The 13,303-nt window shown below is 62.3% G+C and overlaps 1 protein-coding gene across 1 annotated transcript in view; it reads right to left on the bottom strand.

Moving 5' to 3' along the window:
- Positions 1-193: 193 nt before the first annotated feature.
- The window catches only part of ATAT1 (alpha tubulin acetyltransferase 1), a 13,711-nt gene continuing 601 nt past the window's right edge, over positions 194-13,303 (bottom strand). Inside the window, exons 2-8 of the mRNA XM_065044041.1 lie at positions 11,754-11,937; positions 6,507-6,620; positions 6,313-6,414; positions 2,399-2,444; positions 2,255-2,326; positions 416-572; positions 194-328 (exon numbers count right to left, since the gene is read on the bottom strand). Of these exons, the coding sequence (XP_064900113.1) occupies positions 313-328; positions 416-572; positions 2,255-2,326; positions 2,399-2,444; positions 6,313-6,414; positions 6,507-6,620; positions 11,754-11,937 (691 nt within the window). The 3' untranslated portion in view covers positions 194-312. The remainder of the gene's footprint in view (positions 329-415; positions 573-2,254; positions 2,327-2,398; positions 2,445-6,312; positions 6,415-6,506; positions 6,621-11,753; positions 11,938-13,303) is intronic.

Here is a 13,303-nt window from a genome sequence, read left to right as displayed (position 1 = left end):
CGCCAAGTAAGCGGCTGCGCTCATTCATTCATTCATTCATCCCCTTCCCGCGTGGGGTGGCAGCCAATAGGAGCGCGGTTCAGCCAATAGGAGCGTGTAGTTCAGCCAATGAGGCGGCGCAGCGCGTAGTGGGCGGGGGTAAAGCGAGGCCACGCCCCCTGCGGGACCCGCCGGCGCCAGAGAAACGAGGAGATGAAGATTCACCGTTTTTATTGAAATGTAAGAAAAACGAGAGGGGGGGGGGGGGGAAGAGGAGCGCCCCCCGGGGGTGGGGGCGGGAACTGGGGGCTATGGGGCGAGGATGGGGCGCACTCAGCGTCCGAGGGAGCTGCGAGGGCAAAGAAACACAAAAAATCAGTAAAAAAAACCAATAAACCAGCCAAACGGGGCACAAAAAATGACCCCAGGGCCCCACCTGGCGCGGCGTGGGGGGGGAGGGGCGTCCGTCTGTCCCGCCGGCGGCTCCGTCCGCCCGTCCCGCCGCACGAAGGGCCGGAGGGTCCCGCGCACCGGGGACCCCCCGGCGGGGCGAAGGTTGAATGGCCAGGGAGGCTCCGCCTCCTCCCGCAGGACTGCGAGGGGATTGGTGGAGCTCAGGCGAAGCCACGCCCCCCTTGGGCAAAGCCAGATGACGCCAATCCCCAGGGGTGGAGCCAAGTTAGACCACACCCCTGGGGCGGAGCCAAGTGAGGGCAAACCCGGGGGTGGAGCCAATTGAGGCCACTCCCGCCTCCCCCCCCCCGAGGGTGGGGGGTCCGGTGGGCGGGGCCAAGTGAGGCCACACCCAAGTGTGGCAAATCATGGGGGGCGGATCCAAGCGAGGCCACACCCCCAGGGTGGGGCCTAGAGCTGCCACCCCCCCAAGTGAGGTCATTCCTGGGGGTGGAGCCAAGTGAGACCACGCCCCCCCCGCCCCACCCCGGGGGGTGGAGCCAAGTGAAGCCAATCCTGGGGGGCGGATCTAAGTGAGGCCACACCCCCAGGGTGGGGCCAAGTGAAGCCACACCCCCCAAGTGAGGTCAATCCTGGGGGTGGAGCCAAGTGAGACCACGCCCCACCCACCCCCACCCCGGGGTGGGTGGAGCCAAGTGAGGCCAATCCTGTGGGGCGGATCCAAGTGAGACCACACCCCAAGGGTGGGGCCACGTGAAGCCACACCCCCAAGTGAGGTCAGTCCTGGGGGTGGAGCCAAGTGAGACCACGCCCCCCCCCCCCGCCCCCCCCGGGGGGTGGAGCCAAGTGAGGCAAATCCTGGGGGGTGGATCCAAGTGAAGCCAATCCTGGGGGGCGGATCTAAGTGAGGCCACACCCCCAGGGTGGGGCCAAGTTAAGCCACACCCAACAAGTGAGATCACTCCTGGGGGTGGAGCCAAGTTAGACCACGCCCCCGCCCCTCCCGAGGGGTGGGGGTGGGTGGAGCCAAGTGAGGCCACGCCCAAGTGCAGCCAATCCTGGGGGTGGATCCAAGTGAGGCCACACCCTCAGGGTGGGGCCAAGTGAAGCCACACAACCCTCAGTGAGGTCAATCCTGGGGGTGGAGCCAAGTGAGACCACGCCCCACCCCACCCCGGGGTGGGTGGAGCCAAGTGAGGCCAATCCTGGGGGGTGTATCCAAGTGAGGCCACACCCCAAGGGTGGGGCCAAGTGAAGCCACACCCCCCAAGTGAGGTCAATCCTGGGGGTGGAGCCAAGTTAGACCACGCCCACCGCCCCACCCCGGGGGGTGGAGCCAAGTGAGGCCAATCCTGGGGGGCAGATCCAAGTGAGGCCACACCCCCAGGGTGGGGCCAAGTGAAGCCACACCCCCAAGTGAGGTCAATCCTGGGGGTGGAGCCAAGTGAGACCACGCCCCCCCCCGCCCCCCCCCCCCCCCCCCGCCCCAGCCCGGTGTGGGTGGAGCCAAGTGAGGCCAATCCTGGGGGGCGGATCCAAGTGAGGCCACACCCCCAGGGTGGGGCCAAGTTAAGCCACACCCAACAAGTGAGGTCACTCCTGGGGGTGGAGCCAAGTGAGACCACGCCCCGCCCCAGCCCGGTGTGGGTGGAGCCAAGTGAGGCCAATCCTGGGGGGTGTATCCAAGTGAGGCCACACCCTCAGGGTGGGGCCAAGTGAAGCCACACCCCCAAGTGAGGTCAATCAGGAGGGTGGAGCCATGTGAGGCCACACCCCCTGGGCGGATCCACTCGAGGCCACACCCCCGGGGGGGGGGGCAGAGCCAAAGCGAGGGACCCCGTGCCTCAGTTTCCCCACTTACAGTCGCGCTCAGACAGCGAATACGGCTTGATCTGCTCCTCGGGGCGCTTGGGGGGCGGCCGGCGCGGGGGGGCTATGGGGGGGGACATTATTGGGGGTCACATGACCCCCCCCCATATCCCCCCCAGGACCCCCTAAAACTCACCGGGGCGGTTGGAGAAGAAACCCTCAAAGATGACAAAGTTGTTCACCTGGGGGGGGGGGGTGGGGAACACGTTTTTGGGGTGATTTACCCCCACACCCCAGGGCAATTCCTGAAAGCTTCACACCCCCCTTAAGGCAAATATTTGGGGTGATTCGTGCCCCCCCAATAACCCCTCAAAAACCCATGTACCCCCCCATTTGCCACCAGTAACCCCCCAGTATCCCTAATAACCCCCCCAGTAACCCAAATAACCCCCCACTTAACACCAGTAACCCCCCAGTATCCCTAATAACCCCCCCAGTAACCCAAATAACCCCCCCAGTTAACACCAGTAACCCCCCAGTATCCCTAATAACCCCCCCACTTAACACCAGTAACCCCCCAGTATCCCTAATAACCCCCCCAGTAACCCAAATAACCCCCCCAGTTAACACCAGTAACCCCCCAGTATCCCTAATAACCCCCCAGTAACCCTAATAACCCCCCCAGTTAACACCAGTGTCCCCCCAGTAACCCAAATAACCCCCCAGTTAACACCAGTAACCCCCCAGTATCCCTAATAACCCCCCCAGTAACCCAAATAACCCCCCACTTAACACCAGTAACCCCCCAGTATCCCTAATAACCCCCCAGGTAACCCTAATAACCCCCCCAGTTCACACCAGTAACCCCCCAGTATTCCTAATAACCCCCCCAGTAACCCCCCAGTTAACACCAGTAACCCCCCAGTATCCCTAATAACCCCCCCAGTAACCCTAATAACCCCCCCAGTTAACACCAGTATCCCCCCAGTAACCCCCCAGTAACCCAAATAACCCCCCCAGTTAACACCAGTAACCCCCCAGTATCCCTAATAACCCCCCCAGTAACCCTAATAACCCCCCCAGTTAACACCAGTGTCCCCCCAGTAACCCAAATAACCCCCCCAGTAACCCAAATAACCCCCCCAGTTAACACCAGTAACCCCCCAGTAACCCAAATAACCCCCCCAGTTAACACCAGTAACCCCCCAGTATCCCTAATAACCCCCCAGTAACCCAAATAACCCCCCCAGTTAACACCAGTAACCCCCCAGTAACCCAAATAACCCCCCCAGTTAACACCAGTGTCCCCCCAGTAACCCAAATAACCCCCCCAGTTAACACCAGTGTCCCCCCAGTAACCCCCCAGTAACCCAAATAACCCCCCAGTTAACACCAGTAACCCCCCAGTATCCCTAATAACCCCCCCCAGTAACCCAAATAACCCCCCAGTTAACACCAGTATCCCCCCAGTAACCCCCCAGTAACCCAAATAACCCCCCCAGTTAACACCAGTAACCCCCCAGTATCCCTAATAACCCCCCCAGTAACCCTAATAACCCCCCCAGTTAACACCAGTGTCCCCCCAGTAACCCCCCAGTAACCCAAATAACCCCCCCAGTTAACACCAGTAACCCCCCAGTAACCCAAATAACCCCCCCAGTTAACACCAGTGTCCCCCCAGTAACCCCCCAGTAACCCAAATAACCCCCCAGTTAACACCAGTAACCCCCCAGTATCCCTAATAACCCCCCAGTAACCCAAATATCCCCCCAGTAACACCCCAATAGCCCTAATAACCCCCCAGTAACCCCCCAGTATCCCTAATAACACCCCAGTTGACACCAGTGTCCCCCAATAACCCAAACAACCCCCCCCAGTTACCCCCAGTGTCCCCCCCAGTACCCCTAATAACCCCCAGTAACCCCCCAGTGCCCCCAACGCCAAGAATGGGACAAACCCTCAATATTAGGGACCCCGGGGAGGCTCAGGGACCCCCCCATGACGGGTGGAACATCCCAAACTGGGGGTGGAACATCCCATGATGTGTGGAACCCCCCATGATGTGGGAACCCCCCACGATGGGTGGAACATCCCAAACTGGGGGTGGAACATCCCACAATGTGTGGGACCCCCCATGACGGGTGGAACATCCCATGATGTGTGGGACCCCCCACGATGGGTGGAACATCCCAAACTGGGGGTGGAACATCCTATGATATGTGGCACCCCCCATGATGGGTGGAGCATCCCAAACTGGGGGTGGAACATCCCATGATGCGTGGGACCCCCCATGATGTGTGGGACCCCCCATGACGGGTGGAACATCCCATGATGTATGGAACCCCCCATGACGGGTGGAACATCCCATGATGTATGGAACCCCCCATGATGGGTGGAACATCCCACGATGTGTGGGAACCCTCATAATAGGTGGAACATCCCAAACTGGGGGTGGAACCCCCCATGATGTGTGGGACCCCCCCATGATGGGTGGAACATCCCAAACTGGGGGTGGAACCCCCCATGATGTGTGGACCCCCCACGATGTGTGGAACATCCCAAACTGGGGGTGGAATACCCCAAACTGGGGGTGGAACATCCCAAACTGGGGGTGGAACCCCCCACGCTGTGTGGGACCCCCCCCATGATGTGTGGAACATCCCAAACTGGGGGTGGAACATCCCATGATGTGTGGGACCCCCCATGACGGGTGGAACATCCCACGATGTGTGGGACCCCCCCATGACGGGTGGAACATCCCATGATGTGTGGGACCCCCCCATGACGGGTGGAACATCCCATGATGTGTGGAACCCCCCATGATGGGTGGAACATCCCACGATGTGTGGGACCCCTCATAATAGGTGGAACATCCCAAACTGGGGGTGGAACATCCCACGATGTGTGGGACCCCCCCATGACAGGTGGAACATCCCATGATGCGTGGGACCCCCCATGACAGGTGGAACATCCCATGATGGGTGGGACCCCCCATGACAGGTGGAACATCCCAAACTGGGGGTGGAACATCCCATGATGTGTGGGACCCCCCCATGACGGGTGGAACATCCCACAATGTGTGGGAACCCCCCCATGACGGGTGGAACATCCCATGATGTGTGGGACCCCCCCATGACAGGTGGAACATCCCACGATGCGTGGGACCCCCCATGATGGGTGGAACATCCCACGATGTGTGGGACCCCCCCATGACAGGTGGAACATCCCACGATGTGTGGAACCCCCCATGACGGGTGGAACATCCCACAATGTGTGGGACCCCCCATGATGGGTGGAACATCCCATGATGTGTGGGACCCCCCATGACAGGTGGAATATCCCAAACTGGGGGTGGAACATCCCACGATGCGTGGGACCCCCCATGATGGGTGGAACATCCCAAACTGGGGGTGGAACATCCCAAACTGGGGGTGGAACCCCCCACGCTGTGTGGGACCCCCCCATGATGTGTGGAACATCCCAAACTGGGGGTGGAACATCCCATGATGTGTGGGACCCCCCCATGACAGGTGGGACCCCCCCATGACGGGTGGAACATCCCATGATGTATGGATCCCCCCATTATGGGTGGAACATCCCACGATGCGTGGGACCCCCATAATAGGTGGAACATCTCAAACTGGGGGTGGAACATCCCATGATGGGTGGGACCCCCCATGACGGGTGGAACATCCCAAACTGGAGGTGGAACATTCCATGATGTGTGGGACCCCCCATGACGGGTGGAACACCCCATGATGTGTGGGACCCCCCATGACAGGTGGAACATCCCAAACTGGGGGTGGAACACCCCATGATGTGTGTGACCCCCCATGATGGGTGGAACATCCCAAACTGGGGGTGGAACATCCTATGATATGGGAAACCCCCCATGACAGGTGGAATATCCCAAACTGGGGGTGGAACATCCCATGATGTGTGGGACCCCCCATGATGTGTGGAACACCCCATGATGTGTGGGACCCCCCCATGACGGGTGGAACATCCCACGATGCGTGGAACCCCCCACGACAGGTGGAACATCCCAAACCGAGGCTGGAACACCCCAAACCGCGGCGCGGGGCGGGGGGGGAACAGCCCCCCCCTCACCTGCGGGATGGCATCGTCCAGCCCGTAGTGCTTCCTCAGGAACCCCAGGAGCTTTTGGGACGGCCGGTCGATGGCCAAGCGCCGCGGCTCCACCCTCTCGCTCTGCGGGGGGGGGGGGGGGGGCACACGCGTCACGTGACGTGTCCCCGGGGGGGGGGGTGTCCCCCCCACCCCCCCGCGTGTCCCCGTGTCACCTGCAGCATGTGCTGGAACAGGGCCCGGCCGTGGCCGTGGCGCTGCAGCGACTCGTGGATGTAGAAATCCAGCACGCACAGCGGCTCCGACTCCACGTGGGCGCCGTTGCGGTCCTGGGGGGGACAATGGGGACTTGGGGGGCATGGGGGGACTTGGGGACATGGGGACATGGGGGGCATGGGGGGACATGGGGGGCATGGGGACATGGGGGGGACATGGGGGGATAATGGGGACTTGGGGGGCATGGGGACATAGGGGGACAATGGGGACTTGGGGGGCATGGGGGACATGGGGTCATGGGGGGACAATGGGGACATGGGGGGATAATGGGGACTTGGGGGGCATGGGGGGACATGGGACATGGGGGGGACAATGGGGACTTGGGGGGACAATGGGGACTTGGGCACAATGGGGACATGGGGGGATAATGGGGACTTGGGGGACATGGGGACATGGGGGGACAATGGGGACTTGGGGGACATGGGGACATGGGGGGACAATGGGGACATGGGGGGATAATGGGGACTTGGGGGACATGGGGGGGACAATGGGGACTTGGGGGACAATGGGGGCACAATGGGGACATGGGGACATGGGGGGGACAATGGGGACTTGGGGGACAATGGGACTTGGGGGTCATGGGGGGGACAATGGGGACTTGGGGGGCATGGGGGACATGGGGGGACAATGGGGACATGGGGGGACAATGGGGACATGGGGGGATAATGGGGACATGGGGGACATGGGGGGGACAATGGGGACATGGGGGGACAATGGGGACTTGGGGACTTGGGGGACATGGGGGACATGGGGAGACAATGGGGACTTGGGGGGACAATGGGGACTTGGGGGGCATGGGGACATGGGGACATTGGGGGACAATGGGGACATGGGGGGATAATGGGGACATGGGACATGGGGGGACAATGGGGACATGGGGGACAATGGGGACATGGGGGGACAATGGGGACATGGGGGACTTGGGGGGCATGGGGACATGGGGACTTGGGGGGACAATGGGGACTTGGGGGGGACAATGGGGACTTGGGGGGACAATGGGGACATAGGGACATGGGGGGACAATGGGGACTTGGGGGGACAATGGGGACTTGGGGACATGGGGACATAGGGACATGGGGGGACAATGGGGACATGGGGGGGACAATGGGGACAATGGGGACTTGGGGGGACAATGGGGACTTGGGGGGACATGGGGACAATGGGGACTTGGGGGACATGGGGGGACAATGGGGACATGGGGACTTGGGGGGCATGGGGACATGGGGACTTGGGGGGACATGGGGGACATGGGGACATGGGGGGACAATGGGGACTTGGGGGACATGGGGGGACAATGGGGACTTGGGGGCATGGGGGGACATAGGGGGAAAATGGGGACTTGGGGGACATGGGGACAATGGGGACTTGGGGGTCATGGGGACATGGGGGGACAATGGGGACTTGGGGGGCATGGGGACGTGGGGGGACTTGGGGGGCATGGGGGGACATGGGGACATGGGGGGATAATGGGGACTTGGGGGACATGGGGACATGGGGGGACAATGGGGACTTGGGGGACATGGGGACTTGGGGGACATGGGGACTTGGGGGACATGGGACTTGGGGGGGACAATGGGGGCACAATGGGGACTTGGGGGGCATGGGGGGACATGGGGGGATAATGGGGACTTGGGGGACTTGGGGGACATGGGGGGACAATGGGGACTTGGGGGACATGGGGGGGACAATGGGGACTTGGGGGACATGGGGACATAGGGACATGGGGGGACAATGGGGACATGGGGGGGACAATGGGGACAATGGGGACTTGGGGGGACAATGGGGACTTGGGGGACATGGGGACAATGGGGACTTGGGGGACATGGGGGGACAATGGGGACATGGGGGACTTGGGGGGCATGGGGGGACATGGGGACATGGGGGACAATGGGGACTTGGGGGACATGGGGGGACAATGGGGACTTGGGGGCATGGGGGGACATGGGGGGACAATGGGGACTTGGGGGACATGGGGACATGGGGGGACAATGGGGACTTGGGGGTCATGGGGACATGGGGGGACAATGGGGACATGGGGGGACAATGGGGACTTGGGGACAATGGGGGGACAATGGGACTTGGGGGACATGGGGACAATGGGGACTTGGGGGGACAATGGGGACTTGGGGGACAATGGGGGCACAATGGGGACATGGGGACATGGGGGGACAATGGGGACTTGGGGGACAATGGGACTTGGGGGACAATGGGGACAATGGGGACATGGGGGACATGGGGGGACAATGGGGACTTGGGGACATGGGGGGACATGGGGGCATGGGACATGGGGGTCATGGGGGGACATGGGGACTTTGGGGGACAATGGGGACTTGGGGGACAATGGGGGACATGGGGGGGACAATGGGGACTTGGGGACATGGGACTTGGGGGGGACAATGGGGACTTGGGGGACAATGGGGGGACATGGGGGGACAATGGGGACTTGGGGGGCATGGGGGGACATGGGGGGATAATGGGGACTTGGGGACTTGGGGGACATGGGGGGACAATGGGGACTTGGGGGACATGGGGGGGACAATGGGGACTTGGGGGACATGGGGACATAGGGACATGGGGGGACAATGGGGACATGGGGGTGACAATGGGACAATGGGGACTTGGGGGACAATGGGGACTTGGGGGACATGGGGACAATGGGGACTTGGGGACATGGGGGGACAATGGGGACATGGGGGACTTGGGGGGCATGGGGGGACATGGGGACATGGGGGGACAATGGGGACTTGGGGACATGGGGGGACATGGGGGACAATGGGGACTTGGGGGCATGGGGGGACATGGGGGACAATGGGGACTTGGGGGACATGGGGACATGGGGGGACAATGGGGACTTGGGGTCATGGGGACATGGGGGGACAATGGGGACATGGGGGGACAATGGGGACTTGGGGGACAATGGGGGGACAATGGGGACTTGGGGGACATGGGGACAATGGGGACTTGGGGGACAATGGGGACTTGGGGGGACAATGGGGCACAATGGGGACATGGGGACATGGGGGGACAATGGGGACTTGGGGACAATGGGGACTTGGGGGACAATGGGGACATGGGGGACATGGGGGGACAATGGGGACTTGGGGGACATGGGGTCATGGGGGGCATGGGGGACATGGGGGGCATGGGGACATGGGGGTCTTGGGGGGACAATGGGGACTTGGGGGGACAATGGGGACTTGGGGGGACAATGGGGGACATGGGGGGGACAATGGGGACTTGGGGGACATGGGGACTTGGGGGGACAATGGGGACTTGGGGGGACAATGGGGGGACATGGGGGGACAATGGGGACTTGGGGGGCATGGGGACTTGGGGGGACAATGGGGACTTGGGGGCATGGGGGGACATGGGGACATGGGGGGATAATGGGGACTTGGGGGCATGGGGGGACATGGGGGGACTTGGGGGGCATGGGGACATGGGGGGGACAATGGGGACATGGGGGGGACAATGGGGACTTGGGGACATGGGGTCATGGGGGGACAATGGGGACATGGGGGGACAATGGGGGGACATGGGGGGACAATGGGGACTTGGGGGACATGGGGTCATGGGGGACAATGGGGACATGGGGGGACAATGGGGACATGGGGGGGACAATGGGGACTTGGGGGTCATGGGGACATGGGGGGACAATGGGGACTTGGGGGCATGGGGGACATGGGGGGACAATGGGGACTTGGGGGACATGGGACATGGGGACATGGGGGGACAATGGGGACATTGGGGGGACAATGGGGACATTGGGGGGACAATGGGGGACAATGGGGACTTGGGGGTCATGGGGACATGGGGGGACAATGGGGACATGGGGGACATGGGGACATGGGGGGACAATGGGGACATGAGGGACATGGGGACATGGGGGGGACAATGGGGACATGGGGGGACAATGGGGACATGGGGGGACAATGGGGACATGGGGGACATGGGGGGACAATGGGGACTTGGGGGTCATGGGGACATGGGGGACAATGGGGACATGAGGGACATGGGGACATGGGGGGGACAATGGGGACATGAGGGACATGGGGGGGACAATGGGGACATGGGGGGACAATGGGACGTGGGGGGACAATGGGGACGTGGGGGGCACACATTGGGGGGACACATTGGGGGACAATGGGGGGGACACATGGGGGGGGACACATGGGGGGGGACACATGGGGGGGACACATGGGGGGGTAATGGGACATGGGGGGACAATGGGGGGACACATGGGATATGGGGGGACAATGGGGACATGGGGGGACAATGGGGGGACAATGAGGGGGACACATGGGGGGACACATGGCACATGGGGGGACAATGGGGGGGACACATGGCACATGGGGGGACAATGGGACTTGGGGGGACAATGGGGGGGACACATGGGGGGGACACATGGGGGGGACACATGGGACATGGGGGGACAATGGGGACTGGGGGGGACAATGGGGGGACACATGGGGGGGGACACATGAAGAGATGGGGGGACACATGGGGGGACAATGGAGGGATAATGGGGACATGGGGGGACAATGGGGGGACACATGGGGGGGGACACATGGGGGGGAATGGGACATGGGGGGACAATGGGGACAATGGGGGGACATGGGGGACATGGGGGGACAACGGGGGGACAATGGGAGGACAATGGGGGGGACTATGGGGGGACAATGGGGACATGGGGGGGACTATGGGGGGACATGGGGGGACAATGGGACATGGGGGGACAATGGGGGGACTATGGGGGACAATGGGGACATGGGGGGACTATGGGGGGACATGGGGGACAATGGGGACATGGGGGGGACTATGGGGGGACATGGGGGGACATGGGGGGACAATGGGGGACAATGGGGGGACAATGGGGGGACAATGGGGACATGGGGGACAATGGGGGACAATGGGACTTGGGGGGACAATGGGGGGACAATGGGGGACATGGGGGGACAATGGGGACTTGGGGGGGACAATGGGGACATGGGGGGGACAATGGGGACATGGGGGGGACGCATTGGATGGGGGACGCATGGGACATGGGGGACATGGGGACTTGGGGGGACAATGGGGGGACAATGGGGGACAATGGGGGGACAATGGGGGGACAATGGGGGGACATGGGGGGACAATGGGGGGGACAATGGGGGGACAATGGGGGGACAATGGGGGGGCCTACGCACCAGCAGGAAGAGTTTCTTGTAGCCAACCTTGAGGAAACCGATGACGGCGCCGCGGGGGGGCCTGGGGGACGGGGGGTTGGGGTGTTTTGGGGGGGTTGGGGGTATTTTGGGGGGGTTGGGGGTATTTTGGGGGGGGTTGGGGGTGGGGGTTTGGGGTATTTGGGGGGTTATGGGGATGGGGGTTCTGGGTGGGTGGGGGTGGGGGTTTAGGGTTGTTTGGGGGGGTATTGGGGGTTGTCTGGGGGGGGTTTTGGGGGGGTGGGGGTGGGGTTTTGGGGTATTTGGGGGGTTTGGGGGTTGTTTTGGGGGATTTTGGGGGGTTATGGGGATGGGGGTTCTGGGTGGGTGGGGGTGGGGGTTTAGGGTTGTTTGGGGGGTGTTTTGGGGGTTGTTTTGGGGGATTTTGGGGGTGGGGGTTCTGGGTGGGTGGGGGTGGGGGTTATTGGGGGGTTTGGGGGGTTTTGGGGGTGGGGTTTGGGGTATTTGGGGGGGTTTGGGGGTTGTTTGGGGGTATTTGGGGGGTTATGGGGATGGGGGTTCTGGGTGGGTGGGGTGGGGGTTTAGGGTTGTTTGGGGGGGGGTTGGGAGGGTTTTTTGGGGTTTTTGGGGGGGTTTTGGGGGTTATTGGGGGTGGGGATTGGGGGTGTTTGGGGGTGTTTTGGGGGGGTTTGGGGTGGGGTTTTGGGCTATTTGGGGGGTTTGGGGTTGTTTTGGGGTATTTGGGGGGTTATGGGGATGGGGGTTCTGGGTGGGTGGGGGTTTGGGGGTTGTTTGGGGGGTGTTTTGGGGGGTTTTGGGGGGCTTTTGGGGGGTTATTGGGGGTGGGGATTTGGGGGGTGTTTTGGGGGGTCTGGGGGTGGGTTTTGGGGTATTTGGGGGGTTGGGGGTTGTTTGGGGGTATTTTGGGGGTTATGGGGATGGGGGTTCTGGGTGGGTGGGGGTGGGGTTAGGGTTGTTGGGGGGGTATTGGGGGTTGTCTGGGGGGGTTTTGGGGGGGTTGGGGGTGGGGTTTTGGGGTATTTGGGGGGGTTTTGGGGGTTGTTTTGGGGTATTTGGGGGGTTATGGGGATGGGGGTTCTGGGTGGGTGGGGGTGGGGTTTGGGGGTTGTTTGGGGGGTGTTTTGGGGGGGTTTTGGGGTTTTTTGGGGGTGTTTTGGGGGTTATTGGGGGTGGGGATTTGGGGGGTGTTTTGGGGGGTCTGGGGGTGGGGTTTTGGGGTATTGGGGGGGTTTGGGGTGGGGTTTTGGGGTATTTTGGGGGTTATGGGGATGGGGGTTCTGGGTGGGTGGGGGTGGGGGTTTAGGTTGTTTGGGGGGGTATTGGGGGTTGTCTGGGGGGGTTTTGGGGGGTTTGGGGGTTGTTTTGGGGGATTTTGGGGTGGGGGTTCTGGGTGGGTGGGGGTGGGGGTTTGGGGGTTGTTTGGGGGGTGTTTTGGGGGGGTTTGGGGGGTTTTGAGGTGTTTTGGGGGGTTTTGGGGGGGTTTTGGGGTGTTCTGGGGTGTTCTGGGGGGGTTTTGGGGTGTTTTTGGGGGTGTTTTTGGGGTGTTTTGA

Source organism: Columba livia, chromosome 32 (assembly GCF_036013475.1).
Source record: "Columba livia isolate bColLiv1 breed racing homer chromosome 32, bColLiv1.pat.W.v2, whole genome shotgun sequence".
Taxonomy (NCBI): Eukaryota; Metazoa; Chordata; class Aves; order Columbiformes; family Columbidae; genus Columba; species Columba livia.
This window is presented reverse-complemented; position numbering and strand designations above follow the sequence as displayed.